The sequence below is a fragment of the Macaca mulatta genome, chromosome 17, assembly GCF_049350105.2.
Source record: "Macaca mulatta isolate MMU2019108-1 chromosome 17, T2T-MMU8v2.0, whole genome shotgun sequence".
Lineage (NCBI taxonomy): Eukaryota > Metazoa > Chordata > Mammalia > Primates > Cercopithecidae > Macaca > Macaca mulatta.
The window spans coordinates 20,771,299-20,795,027 of NC_133422.1; the positions used below are offsets into that span (position 1 = coordinate 20,771,299).

Below are 23,729 nucleotides of genomic sequence, written 5' to 3' on the forward strand. Positions count from 1 at the left end.
ATCACACCCCCGCACTCCAGCCTAGGTGACAGAGGGCGACCCTGTCTCTTACACACACACCCCAAAACAGATTGTACAGAATAGTATTTCTAATAAGTTGCTAGGTGATGGTGACACTAATGTTGACAGTATTTTTATTAATAATCTGAAGATCACACTTTCTGAACCACTGTTTTTAAAATAAACAATCTCTGTTTTTGTTTTTTTTTTTTTCAAAAGAATATACCCATTTTCTACCTACCCTAATGTCTTTGGTCATATTTTCATTGAGTATGTGGTACCTGTACATACATGTTTTAGTGAAGTCATAGTATGTGTACATTTTTTTTCACATTCTGCTTTTTCTGTTATTTACACGTTTCTTACTGTTAATGTATAGTCCTACTTTATTTCTGCATTGTCTGTCCATTGAACTCTACTAGAGAATTCCGCTGTATACTGCAGCATCCTGTGAGAAAGCTATCATGTAGGCCTGAAAAGTGTTATAATTTGGCCTTGTGTTTTGACTAGTGTCTAGGATGGTCAGTGGTTTCATGGACACTGTCCCGTGTCTTTGTGGCGTAGGGAGTAATCTGGATTCAAAATAAAGCTAATTAAATTATACCTTCTGATATTAAATGGTATGCGTGAAGAGGTTTCTTTTGTAGCCATATATGCAAAAATCTGTTGAGTTTGTGACACATGATCACTTCAGTGTCAGGGGAACCATAGTGAATTTTGGTTAGTTTGTAAAGAGGCGTAATAAGAGGGAAATAAGAGAAATATAGTTGTTTTTCTGAAAATAAAGATGTCTAAAGCCCCAGTTTTCACAAAACACTTAAGAAATATGTCAGATCTTATTTCTTTTAAAATACAGAACGCTTTATGAATGTGTGTGTCCTCCCCATGCCAGTCTCTTTATTTTTCCAGTTTTGGTACATGTACTGCTGAAGTGAGCACCAGACCTTATTTTGTAGTAGGTAGATAAGTAAATTGGTTAAGAAACCCCATAATTGTAGTAAGTACAATACAATTATTATATTGTAGGGTTGCTAACAATAATAAGCAAAAGAGTCTTTTTAAATTTCACTTGTTTTCAAACCTTGAATCATTTCACTTTTTTGTAATGCATGACATTTTTGAAAACCTGAATATTTATATAATGGATGCATTTGTCCATTATAGCAGTGGTCCATTATTATTATTATTTTTTTTGTCTTGTGAGTGGTCCGTATATATAGCAATGTCCATTATTTTGGTTTTTTTTTTCAACCCCTTTTCCAAAGGGAAATACTCATATTAGGAATGGGGACAAAGCAGATACCCTAATACTTTAATTAATGTATAGTTCTACAATAAGCTGTATATTTTCCAAATGTAATTTAAACCATAATAGGTAAAAATACCTTCAATAAGATATTTTTAAATTTTCAAAATATGTTTCTTTAACAGGTTTCTATAATCCAGGAACTTGTTACTAATTATGAAGCCTCTCTTAAAACGTGTGACTTTTTTAGCCCATATGGTAAGTTTAAATTAGATTGAATTGGAATCTGATTACTCATTTCATTTTTAATCACAGTAATGCTCTTTTATGTATATTTTGTGTATGCTACCTAATGGCTACTTAATAAATTGGTGAATGAAATGAGAGCACTTTCAATCTTACTTAATTTAAATTTTCCATAATCCTGTGAGATGGGAGTTAACCTTGTGCGTTTTTGTTTGTTTGTTTTTGAGACAGAGTCTCGTCCTTTCGCCCAGGCTGGAGTGCAATGGCACAGTCTTGGCTCACTGCAACCTCCGCCTCCTGGGTTCAAGCGATTCTCCTGCCTCAGTCTCCTGAGTAGCTGGGATTACAGGTGCCTGCCACCACACCTGGCTAAGTTTTGTATTTTTAGTAGAGATGGGGTTTCACCATGTTGGCCGGGCTGGTCTCGAACGCCTGACCTTGTGATCCACCCGCCTCAGCCTCCCAAAGTGCTGGGATTATAGGCGTGAGCCACCACACTTGGCCTTAACCTTGTTTTAACATGAGGAAACAGACTTGAGAGGTTGAATGGCTTGCCCAAGACCATGTAGTTAGTTTATATTGGAACCTGTTTTTCCTGAATCCCTAAATTCTCTGCTTTTTCTACCCTCTTACTACTTTTAATCCTGTTAGGTAGGTCCTTTGTTTCTATATTTGTAGAGGCATATATAAATCAAGGCAGCTTACTTTAGAAAACACTCTGTGATGTTTTCAATCATGCACATGGTAACTTCCAGGTTCCTTATGTGTCCCTTACATGTCATTACTCTTTGAGTATTTTTCTAATGTTTTTTGAGAGACGGGGTCTCACTGTTGCCCAAGCTGAACTTCTGGGCTGAAGTGATCCTCCCACCTCAGCCTCCTGAGTTGCAAGGACTACAGGCATGTGCCACCACCTGGCTAATTTTGTGTGGAGGGGGGATGGGGGTGGGCGTGGGGGGGGGGGTTTGTAGAGATGGGATTTTGCCATGTTGCCCAGGCTGATCTTGAACTCCTGAGCTCTAGCGATCTGCCTGCCTCAGCCTCCCAAAGTGCTGAGATTACAGGTGTGAGCCGCCACACTCTCTTTGAGTTTTTTAAAGGCACATTCCAGACTTACTGTTTCATCTGTAAATACCTTAGTGTGCATCTGTATTTAAAACACTTAAACAGAAGAAGTCATCGCAGTGCTATGTCACACAAAACCTCATAACATAATATCTGATACCCAGTCTGCATTCAGATTTCCCCCGTTATCCAAAAGAAGTCTTTGTGTTTGGTTTGAGTATGGATCCAGTAAAGGTTCACACCAAATATTTGGTTATTATGTCTCCATAATTTGATTGTTATGTCTCATTATTTTAATCTAGAACAATAACTCTCCCCTCCCTTTCAAAAAAAAACAACAGTGATTTGTTGAAAGGTCATTTGTCTTACATATCCCATATTCTGGATTTGGTTGATTGCCTTTTCTCATGGTATCATTTTCTGTATTTCACTGTCATTCATACTTCTTGTAAGTTATAGTTAGGTTTACATGCTGGATTAGATTCAGGTTCTGTTTAAACACGGGTGGTGCTTTGTATTTCCTGTTGTGTCATATCAGGAAGCTTGAGACATTCTGGTTTTCTCTCTTTTTTGATGTTAACATTGATAAAGATTCAGATGTTGTCAGCCTGTTATACTCATTAAAAAGATCCATGACAGCCGAGGGGGTGGCATGGTGGCTCCACACCTGTGATCCCAGCACTGTGGGGGATGCTGAGGCAGAAAGATCTCTTGAGGCCAGGATTTGGAGGCCAGCCTGGGCAACAAAGTGAGACTCTGTCTCTACAAAAAATTAAAATGTTAGCCAGGTTCGGTGGTTCTCATCTGTAGTCCCAGCTACTTGTGAAGCTGAGGCATGAGGATCACTGGAGCCTAGGAGTTCCAGGCTACAGTTAGTTATGATCATGCCACTACACTCCAGCCTTGGTGACAGAACAAGACAAAAATTCCTCATTGGCCTCTCAGCCATTGAAGATCATTGCCTAGATCTGTTGTTGATTGTAGTAATTTCTTCTGCATTTGTTAGCTGGATTTTTTCTTATAAAGAACTTTCCTTCATCAAATACTTGGTTCCCTTGAAATATAGTTTATATAAGAGGAACAGAATGGATGCTTAACTCATTGCCTTTATTTTATTATTTGTGTTTTAATGTGTGCTATTGTATGTTTACATTATCATGTCATTTGGTCAGCTATGTAGGAGACCGGTTTGTTTTGATGTAGTGTGGGTTTATTCACTCTTTCCTCCTCATTTTTACACCAGTATGTCTTCCTTTCTGAAATCCATTTTGAGAGCTTGGTATATCTTTCATCTGCTCCTCTGTAGTTAGAGGGTACAGGATGGGGAACAGGATAGAACTCAGATAAGTGTATGTATATGACTGCTTTTTTAAGAGGACTGGGCTGTGTTTTTTCTACTTAGGTTTTTGTCAGATGGCAGGGTTGTTGCTACTTTGTCAGGTGTGTCTTTTTCCTATAGGTCATAATCTTCAACTTTGGGTATCCCTGATTTAGTATTGAAGCCTGGAAAATGGTAAGCCATGGCAGTTTGGCAGTTCTTGCCTCTTCCGAAATCTTGCAGTGGTAGTTAGGAAATCTCTTTGCCAAGTTATTTTCCTTGACTTTTCCTGGTCTTGCTGCCCTTTTGCTTTCAGGCTGAGAGTTCACAGAATTAGATTGATGTATGTCTTTTCCCCAGCATTGTTTCTTTGGAGTGAGATTGGGGTTAGAAGCCTGTCAAAGTACAATCTTGTTTCTCTACGTGGCTACCACTTTTTGAATTTTATGAAGTCATACCTCTTTCTTTTGAAATTAGTTTTTGCTGAGTTTTTCCTGCTTGTTATTATTGCAATAGTCATTAATTTCATTATGAGTTAGGAGAGAGAAAGTATGCAATTTGCTTTACATTCTTCCTATAATAATTTAATATTTGTTTGATTGCAGAGGATGGGGAGAAGGAACCCCCGACAACACTACTTTGGGTTCAGTATTTCCTGGCACAGCACTTTGATAAACTTGGACAGTATTCTCTGGCTTTGGATTATATTAATGCTGCAATTGCTAGTACTCCAACTCTAATAGAATTATTCTATATGAAGGCAAAAATTTACAAGGTAAAATCAGAATCCTGCTTTTTGAGTAGTTGAAGAATTCAGCTACTTTAAGAATCTTTGGAGTTTTTTCTTTGTGGAAATAAGTTCTAGGGCACCCTGATAATCTTTTTCTAATAATTCTGAGTAGTTTCATGTTATATTAATTGTATAATCGGTGTGTAATTAGATGTGTAATCATTTGAGCTCTTAGTGTGAACTGTAATTTTGATTTCTAAATAAATTTGACAGAAATGGTGACAGATTTCTTTTTGGTCTGTGTAAATTATTTTCCATTTTATTGTACTCATATTCTCTTGATTATAAATTGTGGTTCCTTTAATTATCTTTTGTAGCATATAGGTAATCTCAGAGAAGCTGCAAAGTGGATGGATGAAGCACAGTCTTTGGACACAGCTGATAGATTCATCAATTCCAAATGTGCAAAATACATGCTTCGAGCAAATATGATAAAAGAAGCAGAGGAAATGTGCTCCAAGTTCACAAGGGTAGGAAATAGCATACATGAACATATAATTGTCTAAATTAAGACGATTTGTGAAGTTTGCCACTGAAGTTCATAAAAATTCATTTTTGTTATTATTTTTTAAATCCCGTTTAACCCGTATCCTAAGAATGGTTTCTTACTGTGGTTGTGTATCTGTGTATGTGTATCTGGCAGGGGATGGTTAAACAATAGCAAGAGCAAAATATCTTGGTACATATATAAACAGTATGCCATACTTTAGCACTTACGTGTAAAATTTGATTTATATCTCAAATTCTTTGTCCCCCTAGTAATTTGTGACTGCTTTTTAATTCTGTCTTACTTTTTACTTGCTCATAGAGTTCTTTCTTTGTAGAAATAATTGCTGTGAACTAGTCTTTGTGACATTCAGGAATTTAAGTTTCCTGAGATGGGCTACACATCCATCCCTTTTCCCTCCTTCATGATTCCTTTATATCCTTTTCCACATAGACTTTCTGTTATAATACATGTTTATGGTTAAAAATATAAGTAGACTAATGAACAGAGTAGAAAGCTCAGAAGCAGATTTCACACATATTTGGAAAATGGGATATACCCAGAGATACCATAAAAATCAGAGATGAAAAGATATTGCTGGGACAATTAGTTACTTCTATTGGGGGAAAAACCCGCCAATATCCCTCTCTGTCACTGTACATGAATCAGTTCCAGGTGGATTAAATATCAAATATGGAAAGCAAACCATTCATACTTATAGAAGAAAATATATAGGAGTTTATCTTTAGGATAAACTAATTCTAATATAATCTAACATAATCTAAAATTTTGCTGTACACAATCAGTTCCAAGATCAAATATGGAAAGCAAACCTTTCCAGCTTATAGAAGAAAATATATATGAGTTTATCTTTAGGATAAAGAAGCATTCTTTATGCTTGAGGTAGGAAGCATTTCTTGACACCAAAAGCATGTAAAGTAGAAGAGAAAAATTGAACTGGGCATGGTCGCATGTGCCTGTAGTCCCAGCTACCACATGGGAAATAGCACTAAGTTCAAAATCTTCAGTGCCCTTTCCACTATATCACAGGTTTGAAATTAAGAAGAGAGTACAAGGAATAAACATAAAACCAATTATGTTTTCAGAGAAAAGTACCACATGGAAGGCCAAGGTAGCAATCAGAAGTAAAATACAATTAAATATGAAGTATACAGGTTGAGCCTCCCAAACCTAAAATCCAAATTCCAAAATGCTCCAGAACTTGAAACTTTTTGAGCACTGGTATGGTGGTCAATGCTCATTGGAGCATTTTGGATTTTGGATTTTTGGGTTTGGGATGCTCAACCAGTAAGTATAATGCAAATATTCCAAAATCGAGAAGGTTTGCAACATTTCTGGTTCCAGACATTTCTGATAAGTGATACTAAATCTAGTGATTTTTAAGAAAACAAAAAAACCCAGAGATACTGGGATGCGACTTTAAAGGCACAGGAGAATGAGAAAGAAGGTGAGAGTTGGTTATTTAAGGAGAGTAGTCACCAAAATATGTGGCTCGACTTGCTCATCATAACTGCGTCTGATCATCCACTTTTGACAAGTTGCCATGCTATATGGCAAGGTTGTTCACTTTATCCACACTAGTTTGTTGGCCAGGCAAATCCATAATGTGTGATGAACAACATAATGAGGCAGGGGAAGAAAACTGCAAATGACCTGGAATAATCAGGATATATCTGCTTGCTAATAAATGAGTGAAGGGCGCATATTTCCTTCTCGCAGATTTTTCAGTTTAGAATTTTTGTACAGAGTTGCTGATGCATGTTGGATAGTTCTAGTTGATAAACTTTTTGAAATGAAAAGTAATACATTCCTCTTATAAAAATATGTGGCCATTAACAAAATGGAAAATACAACACAACCATAGTGAAGACAGAAAATACATCAACATTTCTCTTCACCCAGAGATAACTAATTTTTAGACTTTTAATGTGTTCTGAAAATTGAACTGATACACAAAATGTGAGTAAAAACTGTAGCCTGAAATCATCTATGTAAGCGTACCTTTGCCATCGTTTCCTGGGGTCAAAATATATTTTAAATGTCTCTTCTAAACTGTGACAAAACTTGAGTATCCTTGCACTTAATATTGGTTAATTTATGTCTCACACTCCTCTCAAAATTTTTATTGAGCCTGAATTAACAAATTCAGTTATTTGGTTTTGTCAGCCCACTGCAAAGGAGAAATATTAAAGTAGAAGAGTTGGCATGAAACAGGAGATGCTGATAGAAGCAGACACACGGGCACAAAGAAAGTGACAATGGAGGAGGGACACTGGGAAACCAAAAAACAGGCCTGCAACTATTACTAACAGATTTGACAAATACTGAATATACATAACAGTGACCCCGAGTCAGCAAGGAAGGCTGAAATAGCTTTTGCTTGAAGGGAGAAAATAGACAATACTTCATATGACACTTTCTTAAATAGATGAAATAAAAACTTTGGTGTTTGAAAAACTAAGATTTAGTAATTTGGAGTCTTTTCTATGAAGAGTGTTGAATACCCCAGCAGAGCTGGGTAAATAAGACATCATGTATATGTGTGTTTTCCATCTGATAACTGAGATGGCTCCTAAGTGACAGGTCGGTAGCAGACAGTGTGGATGTACTAGACAAAGATGATTCACGTCCCGGGTGGGATGGAGTGGGACGGTGCAAGATTTTATCACAATACTCAGAATGGCATGCAGTTGAAAACTTACGAATTGTTTATTTCTGCAGTTTTCCCTTTAATATTTTTAGACCATGGTCGACTGTGGGTAACTGAAACCATGGAAAGCGAAACCTTGGATAAGGGGAGACTATTGTAATGTAAAACCATGTTTGGAAACATACTGATATATTTGCTAATTGCTGCTATTGTCATGATAGTACTGTAGCCCTAGTTGTAAAGAGGAAATGATTTTTAGGATCTGTTTCATTGTTGCTCTCTATAGTTTTGAATGCTTCCATTTCAGGAAGGGACATCTGCCATGGAAAATCTAAATGAAATGCAGTGTATGTGGTTTCAGACAGAATGCATTTCAGCTTATCAGCGTCTGGGGAGATATGGGGATGCCTTGAAAAAATGTCATGAAGTAGAAAGGGTAAGTTGTTAGAATTTCGACTTCAGTTTTCTCTGTAAGGTGATAAAAAGCAGGTAGATTTCTACACGGGATCATCTGCCTCTTCTAACTTCTCTGGGAGCTTCATTGTGAAAAAAATTCTTGATCTTTAACCTTCTTTACATTCAGAAGTTGTAAACAGTGGATTGCTTTATTGATCCTCAAGTGATTATGCTTTTGACATGTCTATATATTTTTGTCTGGAGGAAAAAGATTGTTAGTAAACTATTATTGCTATTAACATAAATTCAAAATTTCTGTTCCCTAATTAGGCCATTATTTGATATTCATCACCACCCTAAGAGGACACACAGCTGATGGCAACCTCTTTCCCCTTTAAAACATCAGGATCTGGTCCGCAGTCAGCCTCTCTCCAGTTTGTCTTCCCAGGATATTTGCTCTCACATTCAGTATTCTGTATAACAATCTATGGCCAGTTTGCAGGCTTATTTTATTGCTTGCTTTTAGGATTATGTGTGTGATGTGCCTTAGTGAGGGGACTTTTCTTTTCCTTTGTGTGAATTTTTGTTTTCCTGTTCTTTGTCATCTCTGAAGCACTCTCCTTCCACATGGACCACAGGAGGAAAAGAGCCGCAAATGCACCCCTGAGGCAGTCCTCAGCAGCCCTCAGTTGTGGGGGCAATCGGCACCACTGTTCCCATCCTGACGCAGTATAGAACCACAGGCATCGTAGTCAGGTGAGCCTGATGTCTGCACCGTGGCAGTCACTTTGGCCTTTTTCCCATGTGAAACTTCTGAGATTACCCACAAGGAAGTCTAAATTTTAGGGGGTGGCTTTTGATGGGGACTGGAACTAGGATTATACCCAAGCATTTTTAGAAATAACCTAATTTTCGCTGTTTTTGTTTTTTGTTTGTTTGTTTTTCATGCCCTTTTAAGCCTGGGCTTGATGGCTGCATCTCTGGGGAAAATCCTCCTCATCTCCTTGAAAAATATGAAGCCCTTGGGATGATAGGTGAAATATCCAAGCATTCTAGTTAAATCAGGCTCTTGTTTCCTTGATGAAACCGCAGATCACTAGGTTGTTACACTCCCTAGAGGACCATTATTTTAAGAGCATTCTGCTTGTTATTAAGGAAAGATACATTTTTATTAACTAGGACATTCTCAGTGAGAAGTAAATTGTTTCCCTTATGAAGAGGCTGCTATAGGCACTTAGGAATTAGTAATTCAGCAAGACCATAACTAGAAATTTACCAGATTTTCTGTTTAAATGAAATTTGAATATCCTAAGGATCATTATAGTTCTGAACTTCTTGAACTTAAATTTGATTTCTTCTAACATTGATGACTATATTGCTTTATTCTTTTTAATTTTGAGAATTTTTAGAATATGATAAGTAGATCTTCCATGACTAAGTTTCATTTAGATTACACTTTCCCTTAAATTTTTAGTGATTTTGGCTGAGTTGCATGGAAAAAAATTCCGTAATGTCAGAAAATCTACTGACATGGTTCAAGAAATTAAGTGGTAAAAAGCATTTTTGAAGAAAGAAACTATAGGAAAATCATTGGTTGTCATAGATTAAAATGGCAGAAATCATCACCCTCTGGTCATGTTACATAATTATTGTCGCTGGAAGCTTTAGGGTTTACTGTTAACATTTGAGATAAGAAAGAAGTAGAAACATTAGAAAAGAACCTACTCTTATGCCACTTGTAAGCTAGTCTAAAATGAATATATCCATACTAAAAGCAAATAAGGCATCTCTTTTGTAGATACTATGTATATTCTACATGTGTGGTTATATGTAGAAACGTGTTTCGTATAAATAGGGTGACTAAATAGGTTGATGGAATGATTAATGCTTAATTTCTAATATCTCAAATTCTTAATGATAAAATTGTAAGGATTTAGGAATAATTACAAGCTTCAGATTTATTATAATAGGTATCTACATGAGTTACCTTATGCCTGGGTTTTAAATATTTTAATAAGGACACGTACACCTTTCAGAAATAAAACTTTGCAGTTTACCTTCTAAATAGAAGGTTAGTGAATTGTGAAATAAGTTCAAATAAAGGTTTGGTCTTTATTCTGCTTTGAAGAAGTCATTCAGGAGTTCTTTTGTTGAAGGCAGTTTCAGCCAGGATACATACTGCTTTGAGCTCTTAGTAATTGGATTTGAAAAGTTGGAATTCTAGAATAAGCTAGTGTAGTATCTTTTCTGTTTTCATCTTGCCCAACCTCATAAGATTTTAGGGTTATATTTTAAGGTTTTGTAGTCCAACCCAATCTGATGTTTGAAACTTGAGTTTTATTAAAACAAAACGTTCTTCAAAATGTTAGATTTAAACTTGTGTTCAGAATAACATTTGAACCTATTTTATCTTTCAAGAATTGGGTTTTCTTTCTTTCCATTTTTTTTCTTTTACTGTTAGACTTCTGGTGATTGGATTATCATTATTTTAGAGTGCTGACTTAGATATGAAACAGGGCAACAATATATATATTTCTAATTCTTTAATAAGACCTAGGACTTCTGATAGATCTAAACATAGGAAGATCATAACTTTGTCTTCTACTGTATCTTAATCTTTATCAAATTGACAACATGCTTTATAACAACAGATTCTCTATTAAGTAAATTGAGTTGCTTATTTTCCTAGTTGACCTAGTTATTTTTTAAATCCAGAGGTTTTTGTTGCCTCTCTTTGTATAAGCTCTTACTAGTCACATCTGGGAACCCTGAGAGGTAGTGGGAAGGAGAATCTGGGCTAGGAGAGAGGTCCTAACAGAGCGAGACTCTGTCTTAAAAAAATAAATAAATAAATAAAATAAAAATAAAAAAGAATGGCTTTTTTTTTTTTTTTGAGACAGAGTCTCGCTCTCTTGCCGGGGCTGGAGTGCAGTGGCGCTATCTCGGCTGACTGCAAGCTCCGCCTCCCGGGTTCTTGCCATTCTCTTGCCTCAGCCTGGCGAGTAGCTGGGACTACAGGCGTCCGCCACCACACCTGGCTAATTTTTTTGTCTTTTTTAGTAGAGACGGGGTTTCACTGTGTTAGCCAGGATGGTCTCAATCTCCTGACCTCGTGATCCGCCCACCTCGACCTCCCAAAGTGCTGGGATTACAGGCTTGAGCCACCGCGCCCGGCCTGAACGGCTTTTCTTAATTCTTGCTTAGAGGGAGAGAGTTAAGGGCATGAGCTGTATGTTAAGATTTGAATACTTAGTTTTCTGCAGTGAGCTAAGTGATTTTTATCACGCCCTTCATGTTTGGCCAAAAGGTACAGGGAAACTAACTTTATCTGTTGATGTTGTGTAGCATATTTTTGTGTTTTGAGACTGAAAAATCAACCCAAGGGGGAGCTTCATGGTGATGGATTAGTTCTGTTTCTTATGGTAGTGGTTACATGAATCTACAAATGATAAATCACATAGAACTATACAAACATTGTACCAATGTCAGTTTCTTGGTTTTGATACTGTATTGTAGTTACGTAGGCTATAACCTTTGGGGGAAACTGAGGGAAGGATATACATCTTTGCTACTTCCTCTGTATCTATAACCCCAAAGAAAAAGTTAAAAAAAATTCAACCCAAGATTATTTAGTTGTTTCTATATAGTGTTCTGCAATATACTGTTTTTTCAAAAGCAAATATTATAATCAGCTGTGGCTGCAGTATCCCACTTGTTTTTAATGTAGCCATATTCTGTCTATCACCATTAGTTTGTTATGGAGTGATTAACAAGCCAGGTTTGCTTGAGGCTGAGTGGGTTCCCAAGACACAATGCTTTCAGTGGAAAAACTGAGAGAACCTCTGGCAAACTAGGATAAGTTGGTCACCCAATTTATGGAAGACATTAACTGGAGAGAGGCAGCCTATGGGCTGTTACTGATAAAGAGGTGGCTTAAATATTTGTGGTTACATACGGCCCCCTCCAAGACTTGACTTAAAATCTGTATTAATGCTGCTAGGAATATCTCTTGAAGTTTGTCATCTGCCTTTTTCAGATGTTTCTCAACCTAAAAGAATGTCCTGTAATCTCTTAGATGTTTTCATCTGATTATGTGTTCCAGGACTTTAGCGCCGCCTTTTTTCTTTAGTTAACTGTATTGAATTTTTAAAATATTCTTGTGCTAGTTATAACTTGATTTACATTAAGAGAAACCACTAACAACTTTATGAAATATGTAATCCTTTGATTTTAAAAAAAAGTTCATGTTAATATTTATGATTTCATTTTATTGGTGGGAAAGATGCAGTTTTCAAATATAACATCATTAAAGCGTGGCTTTTTAGTCATAAACTAATGTGAAATGTTCACTTTTTCTGTTTCTTGCCCTCCATACTGTGTATTTTTATTCTTGTTATAATTTTTCTCTTAAAGTCTCAGGTACTTAATGTAATTCTGTATATAGTGTGTTTCTAATTACCAAGATAATTATCAGATGATTATGGATAATTACTAATGTGTCCTCTGCACAGTGACTTAACTATCCCCAGGACAGAGGGAACATGAACTAGTAGGAAAGCTTGATCTATATTGGTGTATTAAATCACTCATTTTTCTATATGATTTTGGAAAAACTAAAGTATAAAAAAAGAAGTCAGAGATGGAAATGCATGCAAGGGAAACAGTACAAGTGTAAGATTGTTTTGTTGGGGGAGGGGCAGGGGGTTAGTATTCACCTTTCATGGAAGGGATTAGTTCTGAACCTCGTTTGGCCATGGATCCATTGGAAATTGGATGAAAGCTTTTGAGCTCTCTCCTTAGGAAGAAGTTTTTATACTTGTTTATATATAGATTCCAGTTTCAGAACTTCTGCTAAAATGGAATGTAGGTAGTTAATGGGAGCTTATTGAGTAAGAGAAAACCATCAAGTTCTATATTTATGTAACAGTTTACTGTTGAAAATGAACTTTAAAATACATTATTTGATCCTTTTAACAACCTTAAGAAATTGGCTGTATGGATTTCTTTATTCTTAACTTAGATTACATAATTAAGGGTCTAGGAAATTAAATGGCTAATTCAAGATCTCATCCCTAATAAGAAGCTTATCTTTTGAGTGGGCAAATACTGTGCTTATTAAATGTCTGCTATGTATTAGGCCCTGTGGCAGGCAGTGGGTAAGGATTGCCCTTGAAAAGCGTAGAGTTGAGTAGATTTGTAAATATTTAGTGTGAACCTACACATATTTAGTCTTCATTTAGAGTTCTGTTTAACTGTGCCATGCTGGTTTTTAGGGAATATGGAGGAAGAGTATTTCATTAAAACTAAAACATTAATATATACTAATTTTCAGGTTAAAAAAATAACCTGATCTTTTGACTTATATAGAAGTTGAGTATCATCACAAAACATGATTTGTAGGGAATGGGCATGGTTTGTAGGAAGAGAAAGTTCAAGTCGAATGCAAAAAAAAATTCATATCCTTTATAGTGTTAAACATTGGAGAGGGCAGCTAAGTGAAAATTGTGACTGTTTAAATTGTTTTTTGGGCTTTTTACAATTTTTTTTTCACAAGGTAGACATTATTGACATAAATGTAAAGGTTAATTTTGTGATTTTTGTTTTTAAGCATTTTTTTGAGATAACCGATGACCAATTCGACTTCCATACATACTGCATGAGAAAGATGACCCTTCGTGCCTATGTTGACCTTTTGAGATTAGAAGATATACTCAGAAGACATGCCTTTTATTTCAAGGCTGCTAGATCAGCGATTGAAATATACTTGAAATTGTATGATAATCCCTTAACCAATGAAAGCAAACAACAAGAAATAAACTCAGGTAACTGAATAGGAACTTAAAAGATTTTAAAAGGACACTAAATTTCAGAATGCCATTAGCATACACAACACATAGAAAAATATTAATATATTGTCTTTGGAGTTGAAGACAAACATTAGATAAGTCATATGCCAAAAAACAAAAATGTTGCGGAGAGAGTTGAAAAAAGTGGGATGATATTTTGTAGCTGATGCTTCTAAATTAGTTTAATGGAATAACTTAGAATTCTTTTTGTTTTTATTGTCTGAAAGACCAATTTAGGAACTGGGTGTGGTGGTTCACACCTGTTACCACAGCACTTTGGGAGGCCAAGGCAGGCAGATCATTTGACGCCAGGAGTTCAAGACCAGTCTGGGCAACATAGCATTACCCCTGTCGCTACAACAATTTTAAAAAGACAAGTTTAGGAAACATAGATATGTCTGTGAACTAGTTTTTTTCTTTCTTTTTTAAAAAATTGTAACTGAAAATAGCTTTGAGCTCTTTCGGGAAAAATATATAATCTTAAAATTTCTAGTACCTACTTTATTAAAAATAATATCAGAATATCTGTACAGTGTTTTCACTAGAATGTTAATATCTAGGAATATTTGAGAAATAGTTAGCATGAAATGTGCCTAGATAACTATCTCAAATATTCCTAGGTATTCATTTCTAATATATAGTGTTTAGAGATCACAGGTGTTTTTATGTATTCTCACTTATTCTTGAAAGACTTGATATTGAAAAGGATAAAGTGATTTGCCTGGAGTCATGTATTGTGTAGGAGGCAGAAGTGGGCTACAATTGGTCAATTTTAGTTAATGCAACATTTACTGGCTATCCTTTGTGTGCCCAACTTTGTGCTAGTCACTGGGGATACACTTTCTAAAAACTTTTATATGGGTTGCCTCTGCGTCCCTCCTTGCCCAGCCAAAAAAACAGAAAAAAAAGTATACAACTGGCCCTCCATTTTTGTGGGTTCCACATGGGTGGATTCAATCAACCACAAATCAAAAATATGTTTTTTTAAATTGCATCTCCACTGAACATGTCCAGACTTTTTTCTTGTCATTATTAATATTTCCTGAACAATGCAGTATAACAACTGTTTACATAGCATTTACATTATTTTAGGCATACCTATAGACCATAATATAATTTATGAAAAAGTGAAATCATTATATGCAACTTAAAGCAAAAGGAAGGTGAAAGATTTAAAAGCTGATCTAATTTAAAGTATACGGGAGGATGTGCATAGGTTGTATGCAAAGACTGTGTCATTTTATATCACAGGCTTGTGTATCAGTGGATGTTTTGGGGTGGGGGGGTTGGGGGTCCTGAACCAATTGCCCACTGATACCAAGGGACAACCATACTAACAGTATGTATTACAGAAGAATACGAGGAAAATGCAAACATTGACTCAGAATTTTTGTTCATTTGGATATTTATAGAAAACCTGTCAGCCAAAGAATTGAAGAAAATGCTTAGCAAGCAGAGAAGAGCCCAGAAAAAGGCTAAGCTAGAAGAAGAAAGAAAGCATGCAGAAAGAGAACGTCAACAGAAAAATCAAAAGAAAAAAAGAGATGAAGAAGAAGAAGAAGCCAGTGGCCTTAAGGAAGAACTTATACCTGAAAAATTAGAAAGGGTGAGATGGGTTTTACTGTCTTTGTTATTTGGTAAAATTTATTTTATTTGGTTCTGTTCTGACAGTTAACATGATTTATTTAAATCTGTAAGAAGCCATTTGAAATATTTCAAGGTTTTAACAATAGCTGTCAATTATCTTTGAGTGACAATGTACAAATTTTGGCTAATGCAGGTTGTACATAGAATTGTAATTGTAGTAGGCAAAGTAATGGCCCTGCAAAGGTGTCTGTGTTCTGATCCCCCCAACCTGTGAATATGTAACCTTACATGGCAGGGGAGAATTAAGGTGGGGGATGGAATTTATGGTTGTAATGAATTGACCTCAAGATAGAGAGGGTAGCCTGGATTGTCCATGTGGTCCTAATATCATCAAAAGGGGCCTTAAAAGTTGAGGATGCTAGCAGCAGAGGTCAGAATGATGCAGTGTCAGGAGGACTCAACCTGCTGTTGCTGGCTTTGAAGATGGAAGGAGGGTGCCACAAGCTTAAGGAATGTGGGCAGTCTAGAGAAGCTAAAAAAGGCATTGAACGGATTCCCGTTTCAAGTCTTCAAAGAGAATGCAGTCCTGCTGACACCTTGATTGTAAGCCCAGTGAGACCCATGTTGGAATTTTAACCTATAAGAACTATAACATAGTAAGTTGTTTTAAGTCACTAAATATTTGGTAATTTGTTACAGCAGCAGTACAATTGTCCATTACATATGGAATCATTTCACCTTATATGTCTTATTAGAAATGTTTTAGCTACAAAGAGATAGTACCTCCAGGATTTTCTCAAGTGTTAATAGTTGTTTTGAGATCAGATTTAAGGAAGTGTTTAGTTTTTTGGTTTATTCACTGTAAGTCTAATACAGTTGACCTTTGAACAACATAGGTTTGAACTTCGAGGGTCCAGCAAAGGACAGTTTGATAACTTTAGAAAGATGTTTGGCTTAAAAAATGTCCAGATAACATAACAATCAACTTCTCACCAAGAGCCAGCAGGGAAGTTTCAGATGCTATTGAGAAAATCCTTGAGGGGAAGGAGTATCTGCCTGAACAGATTTTTAATGTAGACAAAAAGTGCTCTATAACAGGGAAAAATAAAAGCCACAAAGGACATCTATTAGTAAGGAAAATAAGCGAACACCAGGATTTAAGGCAGGAAGGGATAAGCTAACTCTACCATTTTGTGCAAATGCAGTTGGGATTATGACCATGGCTGGCCTTATCTATAAAGCTACTAACCCCTGAGCCTTGAAGGGAAAAGATAATAGCTGTCAGTCTTTTGGTTTTACAACAAGAAGGCCTGGACAGTGAGAACCCTTTTTCTGGATTGGTTCCATTAATGCTTTTTGTCTCTGAAGTGAGGAAGTACCTTGCCAGTAACGGACTGCCTTTTAAAGTTCTTTTGATAACTGGACAGAACCCCTGGCCATCCAGAACCTCATGAGTTCAACTCCAAAAGTGTATAAGTGGCCTACCTGACCCCAAACATGTCTCTAATTCCGCCTCTAGATTAGATTGGGGGGTCATAAGGACCTTTAAGACTCATTATGTCTGGTACTCTGTGGAAAGGATTTTCAGCGCTATGGAGGAGAACGCCAGTAGAACATTATGAAAGTCTGGAAGGATTACATCATTGAGGATGCCGTCATTTTTAACAGATAAAGCATTGAAAGCCATCAAACCTGAAACAATAAGTCCCTGCTGGTGTCCAGATGTTGTATACAACTTCACAGGATTTATGACAGAACCAATCAAAGAAATCATAAAAGAGATTGTGGATATGGCAAACAAAAAAAGTGGAGATGGCGGTAAAGGGCTTCAAGATTAGGAAACCTGGAGAAATTCAAGAGCTAATAAATGCCACCACAGAGGAGTTAATAGAAGGCAACTTGATGGAGATGAGTGCTTCCAAACTATTGCCAGATGCTGAGGAAGAAGACATAGAAGCAGTAGTGCCGGAAAACAGACGGACATTAGACATTCTGGCAGAAGAGTTCCGATTATTCAAGACTATTTTTGACTTTTATGACATGGACCCTTCTATGATACAGGCATTGAAACCAAAGCAAACAGTGGAAAGATTGGTACATCTTTGTACATTTGGCACATTGACACACATCTGTTAGCATTTGAAACATTTTTAAATAAATAAAAAAGCAAAAAAGAAATTATAGTGTACTTCTGTAAAGTTAGATGGAATGTGCCTGCCTCTTCTGCTTCCCTTTCTACCTCCTACATCCCCGCCATCCTTGAGGTAGCAAAACCAGCCCCTCCTCTTCACCTACTCAACATGAAGACAAGGATAATGATCCACTTCCACTTAATGAGTAGCAAATATATTTTCTCTTCCTTATGACTTTCTTAATAACATTTTATTTTCTATATCTTACTTTATTGTAAGAATATAGTATATAATATATACAATATGTGTTAATCAGCTGTTCATGTTATTGGTAAGGCTTCCAGTCAACAATAGGCTATTAGTAGTGAAGTTGGGAGAGTCAGAAGTTACACACAGATTTTCAACTGCATGGGGGAGGGTCAGCTCCCCTAATGCTCTTGTTGTTCATGGGTCAACTATATTATAAGCATTTTAAATTTTATTAACGTCTCTTTACTATTTGATGCCATTTTATTTGTCTCCTTACTTTAGATATGTATAGTATATAAGGGACTGTCAGTACATGATGTACCATCTCTTTAAGTCTGTGGAATAACTTTATGTATTTTTTTGTTTTAGTAAAATTATCTTGATTTTGTAGCCAGAAAAAAAGCTATTTCTGTTTTGAAAAGTATTGATTGTATACTTTGAATTTATTTACAGATGATTTTTAAATGTTTTCTTGTTTTTTAGTTTTATAAAGAAAGCCATCTAAATTACTTTAGACATATGTTAATATAAAATTTTAGGGGAAATTTGACTTGTGCTGATGTTTTTTAAGTAATTTTCCTTTCTGTTTCAAAATAGGTAGAAAATCCATTAGAGGAAGCCGTTAAGTTCCTTATACCTCTTAAGAACCTTGTTGCTGATAACATTGACACTCATCTGTTAGCATTTGAAATATATTTTAGAAAAGGTAATAAATAGTTTGAATTCAGTTTTTAATCTTTAATTATACTTGTGACCATATTCAGTGTAATCTTTGTCAGTTAGTTCTATTTTTGTTTCTTAGATTTCCATTTCAGCCTTCTACAAAGGCTCTTTTCCTTGGCTACTCAAAACTTAAGTGGGTAATAAATTAGAATAGTACTATCAAATCCAGTGTAAGAATAGTTTGAACAATCATACAAATTGTCTACCTGAAGCAATTTTTTATGATTTTTCAAGCTTTTCTTTAGAAAGCCATAGTTGACTTTGATAGCCAGAGTCAACTTTAAATTTTGCTTAAGAGTGTTATAAAAAAGGTAGCATTTTGTTATTGGACTTAAGTGAGACTAAAATAAACTGAGGAAAATAACATGTAAGTATTAATGCTATTACTTTTGTATTTTTTCTGACACAGGCAAGTTTCTGTTAATGCTGCAGTCTGTCAAACGAGCTTTTGCCATTAACAGTAATAACCCGTGGTTACATGAATGTTTAATTAGATTTTCTAAATCTGGTAAGTATAAAAAAGGCCCATATTTACATTTATGATTTATATCATTTCTAAGGGGAGGCAATTGTTAAATCACTGTTGATCTGATAAATATTTGATAACCCTCTCTTTGTGAAGTAAAAAGCCTTGATTTGTATTTTCATGATACACATACTCTGATCATGGCCCGAGCTGTCAATGGGATGCCACTGAGAGAAGCAAATATAAGTTGTTTTACATTAAGCTGGTGGACATTAAAGAGATTTGCAATAACATAAAGCAAAATAAATAATAATTTACATAGTTAAATGAACATGTGTCTATAAAATAGACATGTTACCAGGAGATGGTAGAAATGAGTGCATTTGCTAGGATGTATTTATATTCCAAAGGAACAATAATTTTACTATGTAAAATCAAGTTTAATAATAAAGGGTTTTTGTTGTTGTTGTTTTTGAGACAGTGGAGTGCAATGGCATGATCTTGGCTCACTGCAACCTCCACCTCCCGGGTTCAAGCGATTCTCCTGACTCAGCCTCTTGAGTAGCTGGGACTACAGGCGCGTACCACCACGCCCGGCTAATTTTTTTGTTGTTAGTAGAGATGAGGTTTCACCATGTTGGCCAGGCAGGTCTCAAACTCCTGACGTCAAGTGATTCGCCCACCTCAGCCTCCCAGAGTGCTGGGATTACAGGTGTGAGCCACCGCGCCCGGCCATAAAGGGTTTTCAGTAGGTTTTTTTTTTTCCCCCGAAGGACAGATCAAAAACAAAAAATCCAAATGTTTTTGTTTTTATAGTGTCTAATCATAGTAATCTTCCAGACATTGTGAGCCAAGTTCTATCTCAAGAAATGCAGAAAATATTTGTCAACAAGGATTTGGAAAGTTTTAATGAGGATTTTCTGAAACATAATGCTACCTCTCTTCAGCATCTACTTTCAGGTTTGTATGTAGCCCCCAGGGTTAAAATGCCTATGGAAAAAGCGAACAAAGAGAAAGTTTTGACACCCCCAAAATTTAAAGCAAATGAACAGTACTTACTGTAAGTATGGGGAGAGAAATGTGGACAAATTTAATGTTATGTTCAATAATAGGGGAAACAGTGATGGATTCATAGGATGTAATATCAGATTTAAAGTGATGTTTATTTAAAGGGTTTGTAATAATGGGCAAATACTTTCATAATACATGTGCAGGATTGAACATACAATGTAATCTCAACTGTACATGGGAAAAAGGCTGAAAGGAAGTGTCTACGAAAGCTTTAATGTTGATTTGGGGTGTGTGGTTATGAATGATTTCTTTTTTCTTTTCTTTTTTTTTTTTTTTGAAATGGAGCCTCACTCTGTCACCCAAGCTGGAGTATATTTTTTCTTCTAATTTATAGGAGAAATATAAACTGTGTTTTATTTTTTAAAATTTTACTTTGTTTTTGAATATGCAAACATTTTCCTGTTTTCCCCACCCCCACTCTCCTCCTCTGTGACAGTAATTCCTTAGATGTTTTATTTTAGAATATCTTTTTTCATAGTTTTGGCTAAAATACTGATTGATACCACAGGGCAGTCCATATTTACATTTTGAATTTTATTTCTAAGGGAAGGAAGTTGTTAAATCACTGTTCATCTGATAGATGTTTAATAACCATCCTTTTGTGAAGGGAAAAGCTCTGATTTGTAGTGTATTTTCATGATATAAATACTCTGATCATGGCCTAAGCTATCAATGGGATGCTACTAAATAGGAGGTAGGAAAGAAATGTCACACTTGGCTCTCATGAGCTGGTAGGAGCCAGCTCCAGCTTACCACTGTTTAAACACTTAAAACCATATTTTAAGTCACTGGCCACTTGATATCACATAAAATGTAAAGTATAGGTGTTTAATTCATTTTGAAATGCCTTGGTATTTCAGGTGCTAAAATGATGTATTTTCTGGACAAGTCAAGGCAAGAGAAAGCAATTGCTATAGCCACTAGACTGGATGAAACTATAAAAGATAAAAATGTAAAGGTAAGATTTTTTCATTGGCTGATTTATGCTTACACTGTGGTCTAACAAAACGTGTCTTTACAGCATAATTCTTAAGTAAGCCTTCAGAGTTACACCTGGATGTTCAGAGTTATGCCTGGATGTGTAACCTTAGGCAAGTTATGTCTCTTAGCTCTATCAGTTATGAGATGTGTAACTTTAGGCAAGTTATGTCTCTTAGCTTCTTTTTCCTCATTTTTCAGATGAGGGTGAAAATACTACTGCTCTCACAGAATCCATGTAAGAGTTAACTGAAATAATAAAACGTGAAGTGCTTATTATGCCTGGCACGTTGTTAAGTACTCAGTAAATGTGAGCTATTGTTAGTAAAGGACACTTTGATTTTTAGTGATCACAGTTTTAAAAGGTTCTGTTTTTCAGTTATTGGAATTTTACTGCCTTTTTCAGGGTTGATTTTTTAATGTGCCTTTTTTGAGGTGATCGCTTGCTGTGTAGATTGCAAGGCATTATTTTAGACTGGGGCAGCTTTTCTCAGTTTGATTAACACATTGCATCTTTTGATTAAAGTGGTTATTAATTGCGAGCTTATTATTTTTAAATAATTTGTGTTTTCCCTTTGTTTCACTAGACATTAATAAAGGTTTCTGAAGCACTGCTTGATGGCAGCTTTGGGAACTGTAGTTCCCAATATGAAGAATATAGGATGGCCTGTCATAACCTGCTTCCTTTTACATCTGCCTTCTTGCCTGCTGTGAATGAAGTTGACAATCCTAATGTGGCACTGAACCATACAGCTAATTATGATGTCTTGGCAAATGAAATTTGAAATCTCCTAGAAGGTAGACACCTATAGACTCAAAGCTGAATTGAGATCAGGGTTTCTTTTCCAGGGTGCATTTTAATACATGTATGAAATGAAATATTTGGTTAGGATTTTTAAATGGCATATTCTGTAAGCTTATTTTATCCTTTACCTGACCTGCCAATTTACACAACCATCTGTTAAAATTACCTGTTTGTTCTTACACAGTTTTGTGGTAGCTGTCGCTTCTATATGATAATTTCTTACTAAGCTAAGTTGTATACAACCCCACTGTATTATTTTCTTTAGATTCTGATTTCAGGATCTGTGCTTTGATTCCTCATCTGTTTGTTTTATTATTTGCTTGCTTTTTAATTAAAGTGCATCAGTTTTAAAGTGTTAACTATATGTTAAAAACAATATGGAGGCTGGCTCACACCTGTAATCCCAGCACTTTGGGAGGCCCAGATCGGCAGATCACCTGAGGTCAGAAGATCGAGATCAGCCTGGCCAACATGGTGAAACCCCTTCTCTGCTGAAACTACAAAAATTTAGCCAGACGTGGTGGCACGCACCTGTAATCCCAGCTACTCAGGAGCTGAGGCAGGAGAATCGCTTGAACCTGGGAGGTGGAGGTTGCAGTGAGCCGAGATCACGCCACTGCACTCCAGCATGGGCAACAGAGCAAGACTCCATCTCATAAAAAAGGAATTCTTCTTGGCAGATACTGAAGTTTATTTTAAAATTTAATTCGCCCTTTTTTTCATTGTAATATTTCGTGGTTTACTATTTCCTTTGTAGTATTCATAAAAATTGTATTTTCTGGTTGAATAGGGGTACTCTAGTTTTATGTAGATGATTTCAGAATGTGAAGGCTGTTTTGCCTGTCAGTCATGGAAATTCACTGGTAAAATTGTTGCGTCTCTCTCCCAGTCTTAAAAGCCCACAGGCAAGAATTAATGCTTTCTTAACTAAGTTACTTCAGTGTTAACAAGTAGCTTATACTGAGGTATGCTTCAGGGGAGCATTATAGGGCAGAAAACAAATTAAAATGAAACATTCTTATAGCCATGCATTGACCATTAAATGCATTTTTATATCTCAGCAGAATGAGATTTGAAACTCATTAGTTTAACTATTAAAACATAGTGTTGTTAAACAGTATTTTTGGGGGGGATGGGTGAATAGCTTTTTGTTCTATCTTGTACAGAAAACAGTAATGGAATCACTTATGTTCAGAACCTTGTAAATATGTCTGTAATATTAATGCTTCCCTTTATTAAGACAAATATACATTCAAAAAGGGAGATTTTATTTAGACACACGTTTTCTTTCACCCTAATCTATTTAGATTCATACTTTTTGCGACAGGAAAAACTCACTGTAAAATAATGCCAACGTAGATAATGCTATAATAAATTATTTTGTACACAGTTGCTTATTTATGTTTATGTTTGTGTTTTGTTACTGCTTCACACTACCAATATTTTCTGCAAAATATTCTTCGAGGAAGTAAAAACTTAATCACCTTAATCTTTTCAAGTTTTATAAAAAATGTAATTCTCAGTAACCACCTACCCAGTATATTTTTGTGCTGCAGTAGCTTGTCATTTAGTATTTTAATAATTTTGTAACTACAGATGATCATTGGCTTAGGATGGTGTAAGATTTTTCAACTCTACCATGGTGTGACAGTG

General features: G+C 35.8%; 1 protein-coding gene across 5 annotated transcripts in view; it reads left to right on the top strand.

Moving 5' to 3' along the window:
• The window catches only part of NAA16 (N-alpha-acetyltransferase 16, NatA auxiliary subunit), a 66,509-nt gene extending 43,044 nt beyond the window's left edge, over positions 1-23,465 (top strand). The window contains exons 10-21 of one of the 5 annotated variants that reach the window (XR_013407579.1): positions 1,432-1,504; positions 4,481-4,650; positions 4,983-5,135; positions 8,131-8,259; positions 8,833-8,975; positions 13,828-14,041; positions 15,478-15,671; positions 18,631-18,739; positions 19,166-19,264; positions 20,039-20,182; positions 21,154-21,251; positions 21,859-23,465. Coding sequence is in view for 2 of the 5 variants with exons in the window: in NM_001266616.2 (NP_001253545.1) it covers positions 1,432-1,504; positions 4,481-4,650; positions 4,983-5,135; positions 8,131-8,259; positions 13,828-14,041; positions 15,478-15,671; positions 18,631-18,739; positions 19,166-19,264; positions 20,039-20,182; positions 21,154-21,251; positions 21,859-22,056 (1,581 nt within the window). In the remaining 3 variants the exon portion in view is untranslated. 5 annotated transcript variants of the gene reach the window in all.
• Positions 23,466-23,729: the final 264 nt, after the last annotated feature.